This window comes from Chinchilla lanigera, unplaced genomic scaffold, assembly GCF_000276665.1.
Source record: "Chinchilla lanigera isolate Chin_1 unplaced genomic scaffold, ChiLan1.0 scaffold00005, whole genome shotgun sequence".
NCBI classification, from domain to species: domain Eukaryota; kingdom Metazoa; phylum Chordata; class Mammalia; order Rodentia; family Chinchillidae; genus Chinchilla; species Chinchilla lanigera.
The window spans coordinates 16,280,411-16,299,148 of record NW_004955406.1 but is presented as its reverse complement, the minus strand read 5'-3'; the positions used below and the strand labels follow the sequence as shown (position 1 = coordinate 16,299,148).

The 18,738-nt window shown below is 41.2% G+C and overlaps 1 protein-coding gene across 2 annotated transcripts in view; it reads right to left on the bottom strand.

Moving 5' to 3' along the window:
- Positions 1-18,738, bottom strand: part of Pappa2 (pappalysin 2) — a 262,402-nt gene that overhangs the window by 131,017 nt on the left and 112,647 nt on the right. For both annotated transcript variants that reach the window (XM_013520972.1, XM_005374904.2), the window contains exons 5-9: positions 13,547-13,840; positions 11,653-11,845; positions 8,154-8,275; positions 4,677-5,166; positions 1,026-1,154 (exon numbers count right to left, since the gene is read on the bottom strand). In XM_013520972.1, the coding sequence (XP_013376426.1) occupies positions 1,026-1,154; positions 4,677-5,166; positions 8,154-8,275; positions 11,653-11,845; positions 13,547-13,840 (1,228 nt within the window). The remainder of the gene's footprint in view (positions 1-1,025; positions 1,155-4,676; positions 5,167-8,153; positions 8,276-11,652; positions 11,846-13,546; positions 13,841-18,738) is intronic.

Sequence of the window (18,738 nt, the reverse complement as noted above, 5' to 3'; positions counted from 1 at the left end):
TTTCAGTAGCTTCCATACATAAATGACATCTGGAAACATTGAGTGTCTGTATTTTGTGCAAAGGAGTGGGCTTACGCTGTAGTTAAAGTTCTTAGAAGACTGAGAAGACTGTTCTAAACAACGTTCAGTGATGGTTAAATGGTGGGAGGGAATGCCAAGAAAGGCTGCAGAATTGATTCCCATTAGGGCTTTAGGATACAAAATATTTTCACCTGGTCTGGGAAATGCAGAATGCAGAACAAACTAGAGTGCCCGGCCATTCAGCCTCCTACTCCCAGCAACTCTATGTAAATAAAATTTAGGTTTGATGAGCATTCAGAATAGGTTGATGTAAGGTGATCAACTGCTATAATTTTCCTGGGACAGGGGATTCCTCAGTTCTAAAACTGGAGAAGCGCAGAAGAAATCAGAATGAATTAGTTCCCCAGGTTAGTATCACAAGCAACAGAGAGGGGAACATAGGATGTTAAGAAATGACAGGGAAGTTTCCATCTTTACCTTAGTGATGATTACAGAATAGTTGGGAATTACACTGCAATTAGTGCTTTTGGGAGTCAAATGAGCAACTGACTTTCCTCAAATCACACATCTAGTTAGTAAAATCACAGAAATAGTTAGTAAAATCACAGAGCTAGTTAATAGCATAGGGCAAAACATTTGTCCAAAAGCTATCATCTTTCAGCATCATTTGACAAAGAACCTTCTTCAGTGTAAATTCCTTCCTAAAGTTTTTCCTCACAGTTGTTCACTGAGGCCTTAAAGGGACTCCAGAGAACCAATTCCAATATCTCAGTACTCTAGGATGAGTTCTAAATAAAATTGAGTCCCTCCAGAATTGTACAGAGATGTTAGTGATGTCTCAAGATCATTATCAGAGCCCAGATTTTGTAAGTTCAACTAAAGAATCACACAATGCCTTGCCCCCTACATTTCCAAACAAGTCAAGCTCAAACTGGAGGCTGAGTCTCCTGGTCAGAGTAGGTCAGAATGACCTCGTCTACATAACTCCCCCCTACAATACTCACTTTTCCACCTTCCCATCTCCACAGTAAGGAGCTCCATGGATGTGGCTCAGAGGAGGTGAAGGTTCTCCTAGTTCTGCTCCAGCTTCAGCCTGAACTTGGTACTGATACATTTGTCCAGGTGTGACTTCCCTGTGAAAACCAATGGATCTGTGACTATGACATTCACAAAATGAGACCTGGCCTGGATCCTTTGCAAAAAACTTGAAGGCATTTTAGGGAAGTATTGGGGAGAACACCGATATTAAAAATGCTGTATTGTCTAAAACACAGGTTAGGGCACAGTCCTACAAAACATTTGAAACATTTATTTCTGTATTTCTTATATACTTTACATAAAGATAGGCAGTAAGTACTTGCTGAATTAGCACTAAATGTAACGGTCCTAGACAATCTAGGAAGCTGGTATTCAAATGGGTTTTAATCAAATTAAAACAACTACCAAAAAACCAATGTTCTGTGTCCTCAAAGTAATCAAAGAAATTACAGAGGAAGACTTTAGCGTGTGGGATCAGTCCAGGACCTTCCTATGTCCATGGATCACAGCTTTCCCATGATAATTCTTGTCTTGAAGAGAATAAATTCTTAGGAGTAAGAGCAAGTGTTTCATGAAAGGAAGCAAGAATACTTTCCATCACCCATTTAGGGAGGAAAAAATTAATTAAAAATACATTAAATTCCTCTCTACCTCCAAATTCCAGGAATGATACTTACATGAAAGACAGGAAGAATTTATTAGACTTTTGACAGCCAAATGCAGTGATCAGGAGGACAGTGGGAGTGGCAGGATATTTAGGAGAAGAAAGTGCTCGTGAAAGGGGGCTGCTGGTTCCAAAGACAAATGTGGTCCTTTTCTTAATTCTGTCCAGCACTGGACATGATTGGACAACCACCACCAAAGCCAGCCTGGGAATGGGCTTACTTAGGAGAACAAGATCTCAAAAGGTTGCTTGGAATGCCGGGAGTGCTCTCATCCACCATCTGCCAAAACTCTCTTCTTTAATAATCTCTTCAGCTCCACCACAGAGCCTCTGCCCTCTCACTTGATGCAGAAACCAGCACACAGGAAATGGCTTGGGGTTTCAAAACTGCCTTTCAAAACCTCTATGCTTGCCTTTACATATTTTAGTAGTAATGACACCAAAATATTAAAAACTCTAAAATCTTCAAATTAGTTTTCCTGGTTTTTGTACATTTCTAAAAAGCCTTTCCTTTTTTTTCATTTTTTTTATTTGAAAGAGAATAATAAACAAAACAACAAAAAAAACCAATAAAAATGATACAGAATTTCAAAACAAGATGATAGGAAATTAACAATGATTATTAGATTACATTTTGTTGTCTTCAAAGTAGTTTTCTTTTGGGGGGAAGCAACATTTTCATGTGAATGCCAGATATTGCTACAGCAAAACCAATTTCAGGTCTTAATCAGTGTTGATGGTTTCCCCTTACAGGTTTCCATCAGACTTCTCACCCAGCTATGCATAGAGTCTTACACTGTTCTGTGCCTGGGAAATGTTTGAATGGAAACTTCATCATGTGCTTTGTCTTCTTGTATGAAAAACCTAGCAGCAGGTAGCCCAGGCCTTCAATGATCTGAGCATGCTACTTATGAAGGAGGATGCAAGTGAGATTCAGCTGAAAAACTGACTCTTAATCCTGAGTCTACCATCTACTAGGTACTCAACCAAAGTAAAGTTCAGCCTCAGTTTTCTACCTGTAAAATGAGATATTACTGGTCCTAACATTTATGTGTCTGTGGATATTGTTAGATTAAAAATGCCATAGTAACCACTTCAGAAGCTCAAAACTGATTATTTTGTTTTAAAACTCACCCCATCTGCATTAGTATTTCTACCATTTCACTATCTTCTAATTTTAATTAAAGAGTAAATATGGTAAGAAAATACACTAAAAAATAGGAAATGCACTGAATCTTGAGGTGAACACTTTCTTGTAGCTGTGCTGCATGACCACACCCACACCCAAGCTCTGATTTACTTGTACTAGTGGGATATTATCTTGAGTAATACAAACCATACATTTGAGAAGTGCAAGCAATGGGTGCTTGCCCTCTCTACTGCTGGGAACCCCTTCACTGCCATGAGAAGCAGCTCAATCCAGGACCTGAAAGACCATGAGAGAAGAGTCCTGTTCTTCTCAGTCATGACAGCTGTCTCAGCTGAGGCCTCCACTATATGCATGAGGACATCTGGTCCTGCCCAAATCCATCCAAAAGAGAACATCCAGCCAATCCACAGAATCATGAAGAACACTTGTACTCACTACATTCTATGATGATTTCTTCTGCCACAAAAACTGATATAGCACCTCTGATAAAACTTTGTTTTATCCTAGTTTTGCCCTCAGGGTAACCTCTACGGAAAATTACAACATGGAAGACATTTGCCTTTGGAGATAGCAGCCTATTATGCAGAAACTGAATTCTTTATAGGTAATGACTTTGTCTTTGTGTCTCCAGAACTGAGCACAGGGTACTGGAAACACAGCAGAACTCACTAAAATGTAGACAGAAAGAAAAGAGAAAAGAATTAGAAGAGAAGGAAAGAAGAGAGAGGGAAGGAGAAATGAGAAAAGTGGGAAGAATGAACGACACATTCCGAATGAGTCCTGAAGCTGAGCGCCATGCCTGCTGGGCCTACAGCATTTTTGCTTACTATGGAGAAGGTGACTGTTCTTTTGAATGTTGTAGCAGCTGGTGTCAGCTTGGATCAGGTGTTGGAGCTGCAACAGATTATTAGAAAGCTACAGCAAGGAATCAGAAATTACCAAGGATAGTCGGCATAACTGTACTGCTGATGTCTATTGGTTTATTGAAAGGAAGAGTTAATGCTTAAATTTTTCTTTTTTTGACCAGTTTTGCATGATTATATCTGGTAATCTTAACAATTAATTTGTAGATAGCAATATGCAATATAACAGCCATTGTTGAATCCCTACTATCTTGATTAGTGAAACTCTGAATAGTTTCTAAATTTTTAATTATTTTTTATTCTGTTTAATTGTTTGATCAATCTTGCATTCTGACATCTGGTAATCTGAGCAACTTCATTTAAGGTAACCATATGTAATAGAACAGCCATTGTTTGCTTCCTATCACCTTGTTCTGAAATTCTGTATTGTTTTTATTGGTTTTGTGTTATTGTCTTGGTTGTTGTTATTTTTGTTTTCTTTTCTCTTTAAAATAAATTTTTTTAGTTTTTTTTTTTTTGGTTTTTCTCCAGTACCAGGAACCGAACTCACGACCTTGCGCTTGCCAGGCAGGCGCTTTTACCGCTGAGCTAAATCCCTAGCCCTAAAACAAATTTCTTTAAAAAAATTACATTGTTACCAGACAGAGGAATCTGATTCTGATCAACTTATTTGCAGCAGTCACATTCAGTACCCTGAAAGACCTCATATAGGAACCTGATTTGCCCACAATCTTAATGATGACATCAGCAATTAGAACACTGGGGAAATGCTTACTTCCTCTCAGATATGCCAGTCTAAAATAAAATCTTCTTTCAGATTTTCAACATTCTTCTAACTAATGGCATGTTAGAAAGTTAAAATGTAGAGATAGAAGCAACCAAATTAACCCCAAGGCCCCAAGAACCCCCTTGTTTAAGAAGACCTTACTGTCCAACTCACATGTCCATGAACTTCCTGTGAGGATGTGTCACCACCATGGGGGAGCCACTGGCAAAGGGAGGCTCCCGGATAACCTGGTACCTCACAGGCTTGCAGCCAGAACACAAAGGACTATGAGGCTGAGAAGTCAGGAGGGCAGCATCAATCTCCATCCGCTCGTCAAGTGTGTAGACTTTTACCCCTGAGACCTTTCCATCCACGTGCAGTTTGACGGTGAGAGGTGTGTCGCAGAAGGTGTCTAAGGGGCCCAGGTGCACAGACTCCTGGTTTTCCAGCAAGATCTCTGTGTCAAACAGTGCCTGGGAGGAATCCATGGACAGGTAAGTGATCCAGAGGGTGAGGGAGTCAGCTTGGACCGGATGTTGGAAGAGCAGCTCCAGGCTACAGCCCTCTGCAGGGCAGGGCACTGTCATATTCATGTGGTAGAGGTGGAGCTCAGGACTCCAGGCTTGTAAGCTTGGCTCACAGGGCTGATTCACATCAGGAGGCCCTGAGGAAGAGGAGCAGAAACACACGTCAGGAGCCACCACCATAAATCTGAAAGGAGTAGCTCAAATCAACAGCTAGATGAGAAACCAAGAATGAGAGACTTGCCAAAAGTGTAACAGTAAGAGCTATGATGAGCTGCTTACCCTACCACCTCTACAAGGTGGCCTTTAACAAGGAAACATGGTGAAAAATTGGGAATGATTCCTAGGTAGAATCCTACAGTTGATGCAGACAAGTTAAACTATGCCCTGCAAAATGCTTGAGCAGGAAAGAATTTACAGTAATGCTTCGGCAGTCTGATGTCATTTCAGATGTCACTACATTCTTTGTAGTGCCCATCACAAGGCTACATTTTCAGGGATCATTTCTATAGTATGTAGTGTCCTTCACAAAACTTCTTTCATCCCCTAAGATCCCATCTTGGCACCTCTGCACCCTAACTGTTAACCAAAATTTAAAACATACATTGGCATTTCCCTTTATATTCAGGTATGTGTGAGCAAGCAGGTAACTCCAGGAAGGAAACCACATACAGGAAACACAAACACACAGGACTGAATGGGAAGTAAAGGAGATTCAGTAACAGAGTAAAAATGTAACAGTGAAAAAAAATCACATATCACAAATATGTTAAGTTCAGCCTGTGGAAATGATCCACACAAAGTGGTTTTTCTGTTATATCACATGAAGAGAACTGACGAGAGAGTACTGAGTGAGAAACAAGCAGAATTAGGCTCTAGCTGGAACTGTGCCAATAGCTGTGGCTGTAGCAGGCACATCTTTCTAAGCCTTGATTTTCTCTCTTAAAAAATTAGTGCTAATATTTAACTCCTCCCTTACTAGGTTACTATGGTAGATCTACACAATGTTTCATAAAAATTATGTGTCTACATTTACAAAAAGTAGAATTACTCAGTCATTAGCATTTGGAAAATGATGTTCCAAAACCCAGAAAACCAAAGTTCAAGTGTGTGTGTGTGTGTGTGTGTGTGTGTGTGTGTGTGTGTGTAGTGTAGTGTAGTGTTGCAGTGTTGTATCTTATGGTCATTATTGGTTTTTGCCTACATTGTGAATTGACTCATTCACTCATCCAACAAAAGTGGACTGTGGCTCACCTTTATACCTAGCATTAACCTGAGTATTAGAGGCAATGAATACCCTGTGTTCTTGTACCTTACAACTGGGAGAGAGATGAAACAAATTATAAAGTATTGTTTCAAGTAGTAATGTCTTTGAAATAATGAAGTAATATAAGGAAACAGAGAGTTGTGAGGTGAGGTTGAGGGCTATTTAAAATTGTGAAGTTAGAAAAGTTCTTGCCGACAAGATGATAAAGGAATGCACCTAGTTCGATTTTCTATTCCCTGTAGCATTTAAAAAGAAAAGAAATTGGTGGTCAGTAAAGAGTTCATTGAGGGCCACTAACTTTATTTTGTCATATTTGTGAACTCATGTCTGTGCATACACTGTTGAGGACTCAGTTATCATTATTGTATATATTTTAAATTTGACCAAGACTTCAACCATTTCAAAGCAAGGGAATCCCAGCTTTTCTTATCAGAATTTTTCAATGCTTACACAAAAAACTAGCAGAGCACAGGCCCTGGAAAGGACACCCCACAGCGGCACTGCTTAGAAGGTTTCTGTGTGACCTCATGTAAAACATGAAGTAGAGGCCCTAAAAGTTGATTTGGTTCACCTCAAGATATAAGAATTGTCATCCAGATTGTAAAATTCCTTTCACCTCAACCAGATAATTCTGAACTTTCCCAAGAATTAAAAAGAATACAAAAATTCTGGGTTAGAAAGTCAAACAGGCATTAAAGCCCTAGCACAGAACAAACTGTTTGCCACAGAAATGTCCTTTCATTAAATGCCAATCTCTACATGAGTCCAATGCAGTAAATTTTATATTCACTTTCCATCCTTCTCTGAAAACCCTCCTCTGAAGAAGTCCCATACAGTCAAGCACACCAGTCGCCCCCCTCCAGCTCCTCCAGGGCCTGTCACTTGAGTAACCGGGAGCCCGCGATGACATCATACGCTGCCAACTCAGACACTCTTCTCCTTTTTTATGGTCACAGTCAAGACTGCAAAATAATTCAAATAAACTGTGTCTGACACATCTTACTGAGCAGGTTTTTTTTTTTTTTTTTGACTCTTAAGAAATATAAGGGGGGAAAAGCAAAGATAGAACATGATGATTAGGTGAGCACTGGAGATGAGGATTGTGGGAGCAGTGAAGCCATTCATCAGGAGGTCAGGAAAGTCTCATCAACACCATCAACAGCATTTTCTGGCCTCAGATTGATAAATCATTCATACTGAAAGCTGTCTTCGGGCTCGGATATACATATTTGAGTGACTGTGTGACTGAGAAATTGGGGGAGGGACAAGAATAGAGATAACTAAAAACATCTTCCCCCTCTGGGAGCCTAGCTTAGATCGTATCCAAAGCACAACCAGTACCAGTGATTAATAGACTCATAAAAATAGCACAGCTGAGAACAAGCAGTGTGGAACACCTAGTCCCCCTCACCCTCACCCCAACTCATCCAGCCAACGTGTGATCGTAGACTGCCATGGGTTCTGTTATTCTCTTGATTCAGAGCAGGGAGAAATCACCTTGTGCTGTCATGTGGCGAGGCAGCTCCAGGGATAAGTGGGAGCGTGAAACACTACTGGCCCTGCCTCACCCTGAAGTCACCCCTTCTCTGTTCTTCTGAGCTGTCTTCTGATCTCTGCTTCTTCACAGCCAGGAGGTCTCCACATTAGGCACACATGGGACATTTGGGACCCACAGGCACCAGGAAGTCTTTTAGGGCTAGAGATATCCAGCAACATAAACACACACACACACACACACACACACACACACACACACACACACAATCCACCCATTCCTCACCATGCCATTGCTCCACCCTTTGCCTCTACCCTCTTTCTCAGTGGCCACTAAGGTATAAATCAAAAGCCATAGTACATTACCCACAGCCTCCTCTGGAGTCCAGTAGCCTGAGGAGTCACATACCCGCGCGGAGGAAGCAGAGTGCACATACTGACGGAATGTCCCATCTTCAGAGCAGGAGCCACACGTGCTGCCTGGGGGCCTGGGGAAGTGGGGAGGTGAAGAGGAGAACTTGTCAGATAAACTGAGGTCAGGAAATTAGGAAGACCTTGGGGGGAAAAGGTGACATTAAATAGCAAGGTCCTATTTAGTGCAACTGGAAACACGATGATTTCTCATTTCCTGCTTGTATAGACTGCATCTTTGCAAAATTCACAGTGACACCAAAATCTCAAGGTCATGAAGGAGAAAAATGTAAGGCATAAAGGAGGGCCATGGAGAAGCAGGTGGGCAGCTTCTGTCCTGGGAACTTTAAACAAAATACAGTTACAATCTGATTCATCACAAAACTCCTTTTTACACTAACTGCCCAAAAGCCATTAAAGGCCACTTGCATTCCCCCACGAAGACAGACAATAATTTTCAAAATAAAATTTTAGCTATCTGTTCTCCTGTTTTAAACTCCCTACTTTTAATTATATGCTTTAAATAAAAACTACATGAAATATTATTTTCTTTGGCTCTCCAGTGCTTAAAAGGTCGTATCTGAATTCTCTACCATTACCCAAGGCTCATTAACAAGTTTGCTCTGGCTCTACGACTCCTGTTCCCTTCTGGTTTTATGCTCTCATCACAATGAATACATCGCTGTTCCACAGACATATCACGCCCTTAGCTCCATGAAACATGCCGTCCTCTCAGCTGGCAGGTGGTCTTCCCAGACATCTCTGCTCAGTCCGCAGACTCCTACTCAAAACGATTCAAGATCCATTCCAATAGATCGTCTGCACTGATGTTCCTTTGTGTACCCACTGCACCTGCTGGTTCCTCTCTTAGGACACTGCTAGTTGCTATTAAGACTTTCCACTCACTCATATTTTTTCCTCTCTTTGGGCTCTGGACAGGTCTGAACCTACTGTATTGTCTCTGTGAGCACAGGGATGGATTTAGCAACTCTTCTGTGAATGCTGATTTTACGGATGTTATGAGATGGTTAATGCAGTCTATGAAGAGCTCTACACACACCATATTTGGGGTGAGCATAATAGTTAAACATAATAATAACTAATTAGCAAGGGAAAATTACTTAACAAGGCTTGTCTCTTATACTTGGGAGTGTTTTTAGGAGCCCAGCTGTGAAATACACATCTGAAATGTAGGAGTCAAATCAGGAGCACTCAATAGGTAACATAATAACACATCAATATCTTTTGCTAGAAAAATAGTATTTTTGAACAAAAGTGATAATTTCAGCAGCAGTTTCTTTCTATGAAGCATCTCACATACCTGGCCTTGTGACACATGTGTTTTTCATAAATGATTTCTAATCCCTGTAATAAATTCAGGCTCAGAGAGGTTAAATAAGTTCCCCAAAGGTCACAAGATCCTTAATTCCTTTGAGTAAGGTCACAAACACCATCTAATGTCCAGTACTCTGGCAACTAAAATATGCGGTTAAGATTCATTCACCCTCGGACTCCAATCAGCGATCACTTCTAACGTGTTCGCAACTCCAAACCACATTTCCCTGATGCACTTGGCCTTTCCGGGGCTGTGGCCCAGTGCGTAGCTGGGACTCCTTTCTGACATAAGGATTCCAAATACCTACAAGGGTGGAATAAACATAACTCCAGGCATGACACAAATCGCTGGGCATGTGACGTGAGTCCCCCCAACACACGTATTGGGAGGCCTCAAAACTGTAGCCCACCTAGCTGAAAAAAGGAAGCAAATTGCAGCCTTTTCTGCCAACAGACTCTCAGGAAGCCAGTTCTGATGTCTGCTTTATCGTAACATTTGTACCAGAGAGAGAATTGAAAGATTAAATTGTTTACACATGTTACATAAACTGATGTAAAACTCCAGTTTGCACATACCCGCAGAGGACTTACTGTTCAGCCTGTCTGACCAATGCTGCACAAGGTCACACTTGCAGGAAGATGATTCTTATACACACCACATAGATGTGTGCTGAATCACCAAACAGAGCCCAAGAAAAGCCCGAGTACTGATGACAACGAAAACTAGGTTGTTAGGTTGTGAGTTCTGAGTGATGTCACCCATCACGTATGAGTTAAGGTTTCAAGGACAAATATCAAGATCCTAAGAAATACCACTTTGAAAAAGGACTTACTAGTTTTACCCTGTCCCCATCTTTCTATGTCTCCATTCTTTGGACTTTCAGTGAAGCTACTGGGAATAAAGACACCCTTCAGGGATATCCAGTACCTTCGCTGGATCACACACTCACAAAGGCAGTGTGGCCCGAAGGAAAAGAGTTATTTGCTTACTAAGCAGAGAAGCTCTAAATTCAAAGAAATCATCAGTTCTCTGTCCCTCATTTCTGAATTTCTATGGAATTCCCTCAATTCACTTCTGTGTAGTTGTGGGTCTGGGGCTATCCCTTTGTGTTTTTCTAATCAGATTTCTCATTTATGTGGCAGGAGTTGTGCTTACTGTAAGGAATACATAAGACAGGTACCACCATAAAATATCTACTACCACGTTTCATACATAGGAGGACAGAATAGACAGTAGCTATTCTTGTTACTTAGGTTACAGTGGTAGGTTTTGAAAGATACTCATCTTTATAGATCACAGATGGGGTTCTGAGCCTTTCAGTTAGACCACACTGTCCTATTCCTCCATCAGATGTCACTTTTTCCTGGCTTCTTACAAAAATTTCCCTGCACTAATACACAAAGGAAGAATGAAAACTAGTTTTAGTTATCATACTTCTCTTCAACATTTTTGAATTTGTCACTAAGAAAAAAACTAGGTTCTATGGTGGCAGATCAACAGGCAAAGCTAGAGAAAATCAATCTCCTCCTAACTCCCAGCAGTTGCCTGCTGAGTGAGGCAGATAGAAAGGGAGTGGATAGTGACAATTCCATCAGACCATGGTCAGGGGAGGACGGGGACACAGAATGCAGTGGGGGCTGAGATAGTACTGGAAATGCCCACATGGTTGTGTAAGCCCCCATGCACAGATGGTGAGAATTTGTTCATTCCCACCCACCCGTCTACCCACCCAGGACCACATGTAGAAGCTTTCTCTACTTCTCGTTCCCCAACACCACTGTGCAAGCAGCAAGCCCCTGCTGCATCCTCATACCACAGAGGAGAGGCTCACAAGACAGGCAGGAAATGCCCTTTCAGTTCTGCCAGTTCTTCTTTGTCACACTGACCATCCTCTTCTGGCCCTCCCTGAGGTGGACATGTGATGGACACTGGCTCACATGAGAGGATCCAGAGCTCTACTGAGGAGCTGGGAGCTGAGCAGGCTGGTGGAAGCAGCCCTGAGCAGTGCTGCACACACTGAGAGCTCCCAATAGCAGACAGCCTTGCTTCACATCCATCCTGTCATGAAAAGCTGCAAAGAAAGTTTACCAGCTCACCTGTGGACAACCCCACTCTCACCTGTCATATACAACTCCGCTAATAGGAGGCAGCCAGTAGATAGTGAGGGACTTGGGGGTCTGACCAATGACCATGGGTGGGATAGGAATGGGAGTGGGCTTTCTGCTTTGACTCCATTGCTGATATACAAGGTCCAAATAGCAATGCATCCGTGCCACTTGATTAGGGGTGAAGCTGTCAGTGCAGTTATCATCTGTGAGATAAAAAAGAAAACACAAGAAGTGGAGGTTTTAATCTGTAAAGTAGTTACCAGCACCTAGCCCAACACCTTGTATTTACTAGGCTCAAAATACATTTGTTGAAAAAATAAATGCACTCTGTTCCAGAAAGCATGACAGGTGAAAGTGAGAAAGATAAGGCGGAGGCATAGCACTTGCTTATCTCAAAAGCAAGGCCGCTCATTACCTGAATGCTGGGCTTGCCCAGTGTGTGATTCAAACCCTAGAGTTTAGATTGCTCTTAGCTGATGGTTGCTTATTCAGCAAACCACAAGATGGCAGTGTTTTAGCAGAGGGCCTTTTCACTGTGAATGTCTGGACTTGCAGGCACCTGCTTTATTGCCCATTGATATTGACCAAAGTTAGTGAGTATTCAGTGGAGATGCTCCAGAGAAAGAAAATCAAATGGCAAGAAAACAGCAGGGATGGGAAGAGTGGTCCCAGTCTTATTTTGAGGGGCAGCAAAGTCTCGCTATTAAGTACATTTCCCCCTCGCTTTAAAAAAGGAGTTATCTTAGTTTTAGGAATTTCTCTATTTAAAAGGCACTGAGTCCAATGTGAAACCCTATCCTGTTTCTTAAATGTTTCGTCTTCCTATCTCAAAGGTCGTGAGTCAAGAGCTCTTGCCTCTGCTTTCCCTTTTCTGGCCTTATCCACTGTCAAAGCTGATGAGTCCTTGATAGGGCAGAGAGGAACTTGGGCTTTTGAATTCAATGTAGCTGAGTTCTCCACTAAAAGACACTTGGATGGAAGCATCTTGATACGTCATAGACAGAACCAGGTCACTGTTCTTTCTTTCTTTCAGAGTCATGAGGAGGATATGGTGATTTAACTGTTTTGGATTATTTTAGAAAGAAGTACCTGGAACTAGAAAAAATACCTTCTTTCCTCATTGGAAGGGGTCATCAAATCAAATTAGGCCTCAATGTTATGGATGAATGTACCCTCACTATCAGTGTTACCCTTGCTAGTTAGTGTTAATTTTTGCCAGAAATAAAGAAGGTGTGAGAGACAGGAAAGAAAGATAACCCCAGAGCTGAAGTGAGAAAGGACAAAAGCAAACAATGCAGTTCTTCCTGGAGCCAGGATGGCCCTATTTTTAAGATAAGAAAGCACTATTTTTGGCAGAGTATATGGAGGGCAAGCCAAGCATCGGTGCTGGAAATCTGTTTGTTTAAAGATAATATAAAATAAAAGGAATCCTGAGTGGAGATTAACTGAGTCATCTTGTTGAGCAACTGTAAAAGTAATGCAAAGTGTAAAATCAAGCAATATTGACGCAGAAATCTTTTTCACTCATCACGATTAGATTCTCCTTCAGAGCAAATGCCTGAGAAAAGAACCAAGAATGAAAATCTCCACAAGTCAAAGAGCCTGGAGGAGGCTTTTAGCTTTGTCTCATTGATGCTAGCCAGGAAAAATGAGTGCTTTTCTTTTAATCTCTATTGGAAGCGAATGGAGTCACCAAGACCTCTCAAAGTCTAAGCTTTTCTTCAAGTTCTTCAGGCATGGAAAAGACAGAATATCCTATAATCAATACACTTCAATGTTCTGATGTAAATGACAACTCCAGTGATCTCTCTAGCTCCCTCTCCTCCACCCTGCCCATCCCCGCTGAGACCTCCTACCCAAAAGTAGTCTTAATAATAATATAAGCATCAAGCCTGTGGTGATACCTGTGTAGCTCATGTAGTTGTTGAATGGAGCCCCTGGGAAGTGGGTGATGCCACAGGTGTCATTGGCAGGTTCTGGGATCTGACACAGCTTGCTCTTGGGCGTGGGGGCAGTATCGGCACAGAGATCTCCTGTCTCCATCGATGGCACCGTCTCCCTGCAGGGGTCATCACAGGAGTCCCTCTCACTGACCCCTTTAAAGACGTGATAGAGTCCCAGGACATGCCCCACTTCGTGGATCATGATGTTGGTGTGGCCTGGCATGCCGTAAAAGGCTGGGTTGAGGACAACACCTCCTGCAAAAGAAGGTTGGGGATCACCTCTGAGTGCAAAATGAATAGCATCCTCCAGTCTGGCATTAGTCTTCTGATGAACTTTAAAAATTCTGTTTTGCCTCTGAGACCCTTTGTAACTTCTAGTGACATCCAACCACTCATTGCTCTTCCCTCTTGCTACAAACACCCTTTGAACAATCAATAACTGCCTCTTAGCCCCTGTCGTAGGTGAATGCAGTCATACAGATGATGGACAGTGGGATACACAAAATAGCATGAGAAGGCCCAGATTCTCAGCTCTGGGGGCCCATCGACATCACCTGCAGAGTTTAACACAGAGGCCCAAATGTTGCCCCGATAAAATCCAAATATTTGAAAATGGAATTCATGCACCAGGGTCTGTTTTTAACTTCCCAGGTAGAGAATCATTGGCCTAAGGCGAAGTACTTGGACCAGAGAGCCAGGGAAATCACATGACGCTTTCCATGCAGCTGTCTGGCATCCTAGAACTCAGTTTTGTTGTCCATAAAGTGGGGATAGCATTTGGGTTTTATTTTTAAGAGTTTGGCAGCTTTTTTATTTTATTGAAAAACATAAAACAATTTTATAGCAAAATAACAGAAGAATAACAATGAGTAATACATTGCCTATTGTCATCTTCAAAGTAGTTACTTAGAGTATAAGATATAGGCATAAAATTTCTCCAATCGATATTAGCATGAATCTTCCTTTTCAATGAACTGAGACACTAATAGTATAGCTACCTTGCATCTTTCCCCCTTTTCCCTTCCTTCTTTGCCCTTACACACCTCCTGGTTCCTTTTCTCTTTTAAACAATTACATCCCATTTCATATCTATTATACATTCTAGACCTTATTTACTCTCAATTTCTCACACCAGGGAGACAGTACAATGTTTACACATGTGAGTCTGATTTATTTCACTTATGAGTATGGTCTCAAGTTTCATCCATTTACCTATAAAAGTCTCAAGTTTACCCTTCTTTATGGCTGAATAGTACTCCATTGTATAAAATGATCACAACTGTTTTATGCTTTCCTTGGCTGATGGGCATTTGAGTTGTTTCCAAGGTTTAGCTATGATAAATTGTGCTTCTGTAAACATGGATGCACAGATATTGCTGTGGTACAATGTTTTTAATTGAGCGTGGCACCTTTTAAAAGCTTAGTAAATGACAGTTACAGGTTCTGATTTCACTACCCCTCCTCTCAAAGAGCTAACAATCAGTTAGACAAAACCCAAGTCCAACTGAATGACCATGAAATTTAGAATGTCACAGGCACCACAGGAACAACTCCACACTCTCTCCCCCAAATTCTCCATGAGGACACCAAGAAAGTGTTTCAGAGAAGAGGTAATCACATTTAACTGGGTTTAGATGAAAGACTTAATGTCTCACTGTGATGTTAAAAAAGAAAAGGCTAAAGACCTCTGAGTGCCCAATCAGAGTGCTCTGAATGGCCAATCCAGGTTCCCCTTATCTCTTTACAGTTTAATCCACTTGGCATGTTTTCTTTAAGTCTCAAAATTGTCAAGATCAGGCTGGGCCTCATCTCTAGGACCTGAGAGGATTGTCAACAGGCCTGGATCAACCCTCTGGAGCCCCCTATATCAATAGTCTCCTGAAGATAGCAGGACCTTTAGAATAGACTGTCTTTCTTTTGCAAGATTCTAAACTAATAACTGTCCCCTATTCCTGAACTCTATGTAGTGCCCTACAGAAAATTCCACGTGTTGTTTTATGACAGAGCATTATCACAGAGTATCTGGTGCTGTGCCCACTACTTCTATCTAATGTGTGGCTCACTCTACCTCTGATGCAACCTACCCTACCGAAAAGAGCAGTTTCTAAATCCAAGGTGTAGTTTCTCCCAGTGTACTCAGACATATATTAACCAAGCCAGCCCTGGCCTCACTGTGGGGTAAAGAGTCTCCTTTAATATATGAAAGTAAAACTAGACATCGTATCCTATGTTTATCCTGTCTACCACTTCCAGTACAATTCGTTATCCTCTAACATCTTCATTTCCCTTTTTCTTTGCCTTTGCAAGGTTATTTTCTGAATATTTCTTTAACTTGTGCCTCATTACTATTACATGAGCATAAGGTTAAAGGAGTTAGAAAACAGTTCTGTTTTAATAGCATCCAGAGTAGCTGGCATTTGAATAACCTTAGTAAAATGTAGTGTTTCCATCTTCCAAGATGCCTACCACTTCACCTTTCCTAGGCAATTGTGTCCACTTCTCCAGCAGCATTATCAACCTTCATAACCATGATGATAATCAGAGAGAACAACCCCTGTTCTTCTCTCTACACACAATAATTTCCACCCCTACATTTTCTTCTTTTTCTCTTGCCCATCTCTAAGTAAATTTTAGATTTAAAAAACTAATCTTCCAGAAATGAAACCTTTGAAGGGTCCATTTTGTGAGCAACTTCATTGATTAGTTTTCCCACATTGTATTCAGAAATTTTGAGCCTGAATGATACTGTGGAGGAAAAGTGGTATCACTGGTTGAGAATACCTTGTGAAAATCCTCCTTCGGAAAATTCCCAACATCTGTAAGAATTGTTTCATTAAATGCCTCAGAAAGTTTGGGAATAATTTCATTTAATACTTTGCTTACCAAGGTTATTCGGACACAAAAACTGTTTGGGGTAGAATGCATTTGGATATCTTTGGAACATCATATTTCTTGGAGCACAATTCAAGAACACTACCACTGATGAAGAAAACGCTATTTTCTACCTATGTGTCTTACTTCTGAGCAAATATCAAATACTCTGTCATTTAGCACTTAGGCAGCCCAAGTCCTTATGTGATCCCCTTCAGACATGTAAAGAGTAATTTCAGATGACCAGAAAGACGGCTGTAAGAACAAGGAGTGGTAAAATAACACGCATCAAGGAAAAAGGGCTGGGAGTGAGATTTTGGGGACTCTGCAGGAGAAGAGAGAGGTGACCATTGTAATAACTGGCTAGTTTCCAGATGAGATATTTCCAAATCAGAGAGTATTCTACAACAGATTTTTAGTCAGCTTTCAATAAATCAGCTCATATACAAGTGGAACCCAAAGCATAAAATGTCACATCCTTCACACTTCAACTAGCATGTTCCCTCCATACCCAGGAGGGCGAGGGCTTTCCTCCATTGTACTCTTGACGTATATTCCCTAAGCAGAAGAATACAGAGTCAAACAGACAGCATGTAGATTTTACTTTAAAATATGAACATTTTAATATACTTTGGCTACAGTCATATTTTTGATTCTAGAAAGATGGGACTTCTGGAAAAATATCATCTGTGTGGAACGTACAATAACAAGCTTACTATGTGTGTGTTAAAGAGAACATTGCACAAGACATAAAAATACAGAAATGTAGCAAGCATAGAACAAAATATTGTTCTAATGCAGTGATAAATGCTGGACATATCCATGCACGTCAAGAAAAAACCCAAGGTCCAGTTCCTTTTGCAGAGATTCTGTCTGCAGGTATCCAAGGCCCTGGAATCACCTGGACTGGAACTAAGGAAAACTTGGAAAATGGCCTTCCCTGGACAAGCTCTATGGTCTTCACCTTGCAGGTAACTTTCTGCACCTAACTCTCCCCAAGTCTTTCTGGCTGCAAAGTGAGAGGTTACACCAACTTATTTGATTTTTCCTGTTCTCAGTCCATGTCTCCAAGAGCTAACAGACAGGAATTTGTGTGATGAACACAAATGTAATGCGAAAACACTTGTGTTGTCATGGACTGTAAGCACCCTCTGGCATGTAGTTTGTGTTCTAAAACCGGGATCTCTCAGTAGCCTGAGGTGATGGAAAGCTGGGGAGGAGCAGCTGTACATTTTCCTTTCAGGTGTGCCTCTGATTTTCCAGCAGCTGATTCACTGTAATCCCTAGAGTGGACACTGTCCAACCCCTCTCCTATGTGCTGCATCCTACATGATTCCTCTAGCTCACTCTTTATCTCTGCTGAGCCAAATTTGTTACATTATTAGAGGGATTGGTTTAAATCATTCACAGACACACACGCACACACACGCACACAGAGTCTTTGATCCATGTGAGAGAGAAAATATTAGTTAATTCCTGATTTATTTTAGAAAAGTTCTTTCACGTTTTGATGACTATTACAAACATACACACACCAAAGCCTGAGTAAGCCATAAAGATTTGTTGTCCAAAGTCTAAATGAAAAAAACTCAAGACATTTTCATTAAGAAGAAAATCCACATAATAATAAATAATAAATGAAAATGGACTCTCCAGGATGTCCGTGCCTTCCTAAACTTCCAGCCCTTGAGTCTGTCCAGGGAGGGTGTAAGCAGCTGTGCATTTTCCCACCCTTGCAGGGAATGTACGGTCCTTTCCCAGAAGCAATGCTATGGGGTGATGAAACATTACTTGCCAGTACCATTTGATATTAATATTCAAACCCTTCAGCATTACCATGTGAAGCTGTTCCATACAACCCACACTTCCCTCCATCTTCTTTACCCACACAAGGGGTCAGCCGCTGAGTGGGTCTTACCTGGCTATGGAGAAGACTCTTTCAAAGGTAGTCTTAAGAATGACTAGGGTGACTTCTTTGGCTGTAGACAATCACTGGAAATGTACTGATCCTTCCCTTTGGGACATTCCATAAAAGCTCTTAAAGCTGTTTCCTGATCTACTGAATCCTACTTCAAATATTGCTGGGGAGATTAGTGTAATAATGTTAATAAATGAGTATTTAGCTCATGTTCTAGGACAAAGTAACTTAAAATTCATATTGGATCATCTGTGAACACGATTATAATTCTATAGTGCAGTCGATAGTGCATGGTCATTTGTTCCTTTCCCTTGGGGTCTCTCACCTAGCCATCTTCAAGCATCAAGAGAATGGAATCTGGGGT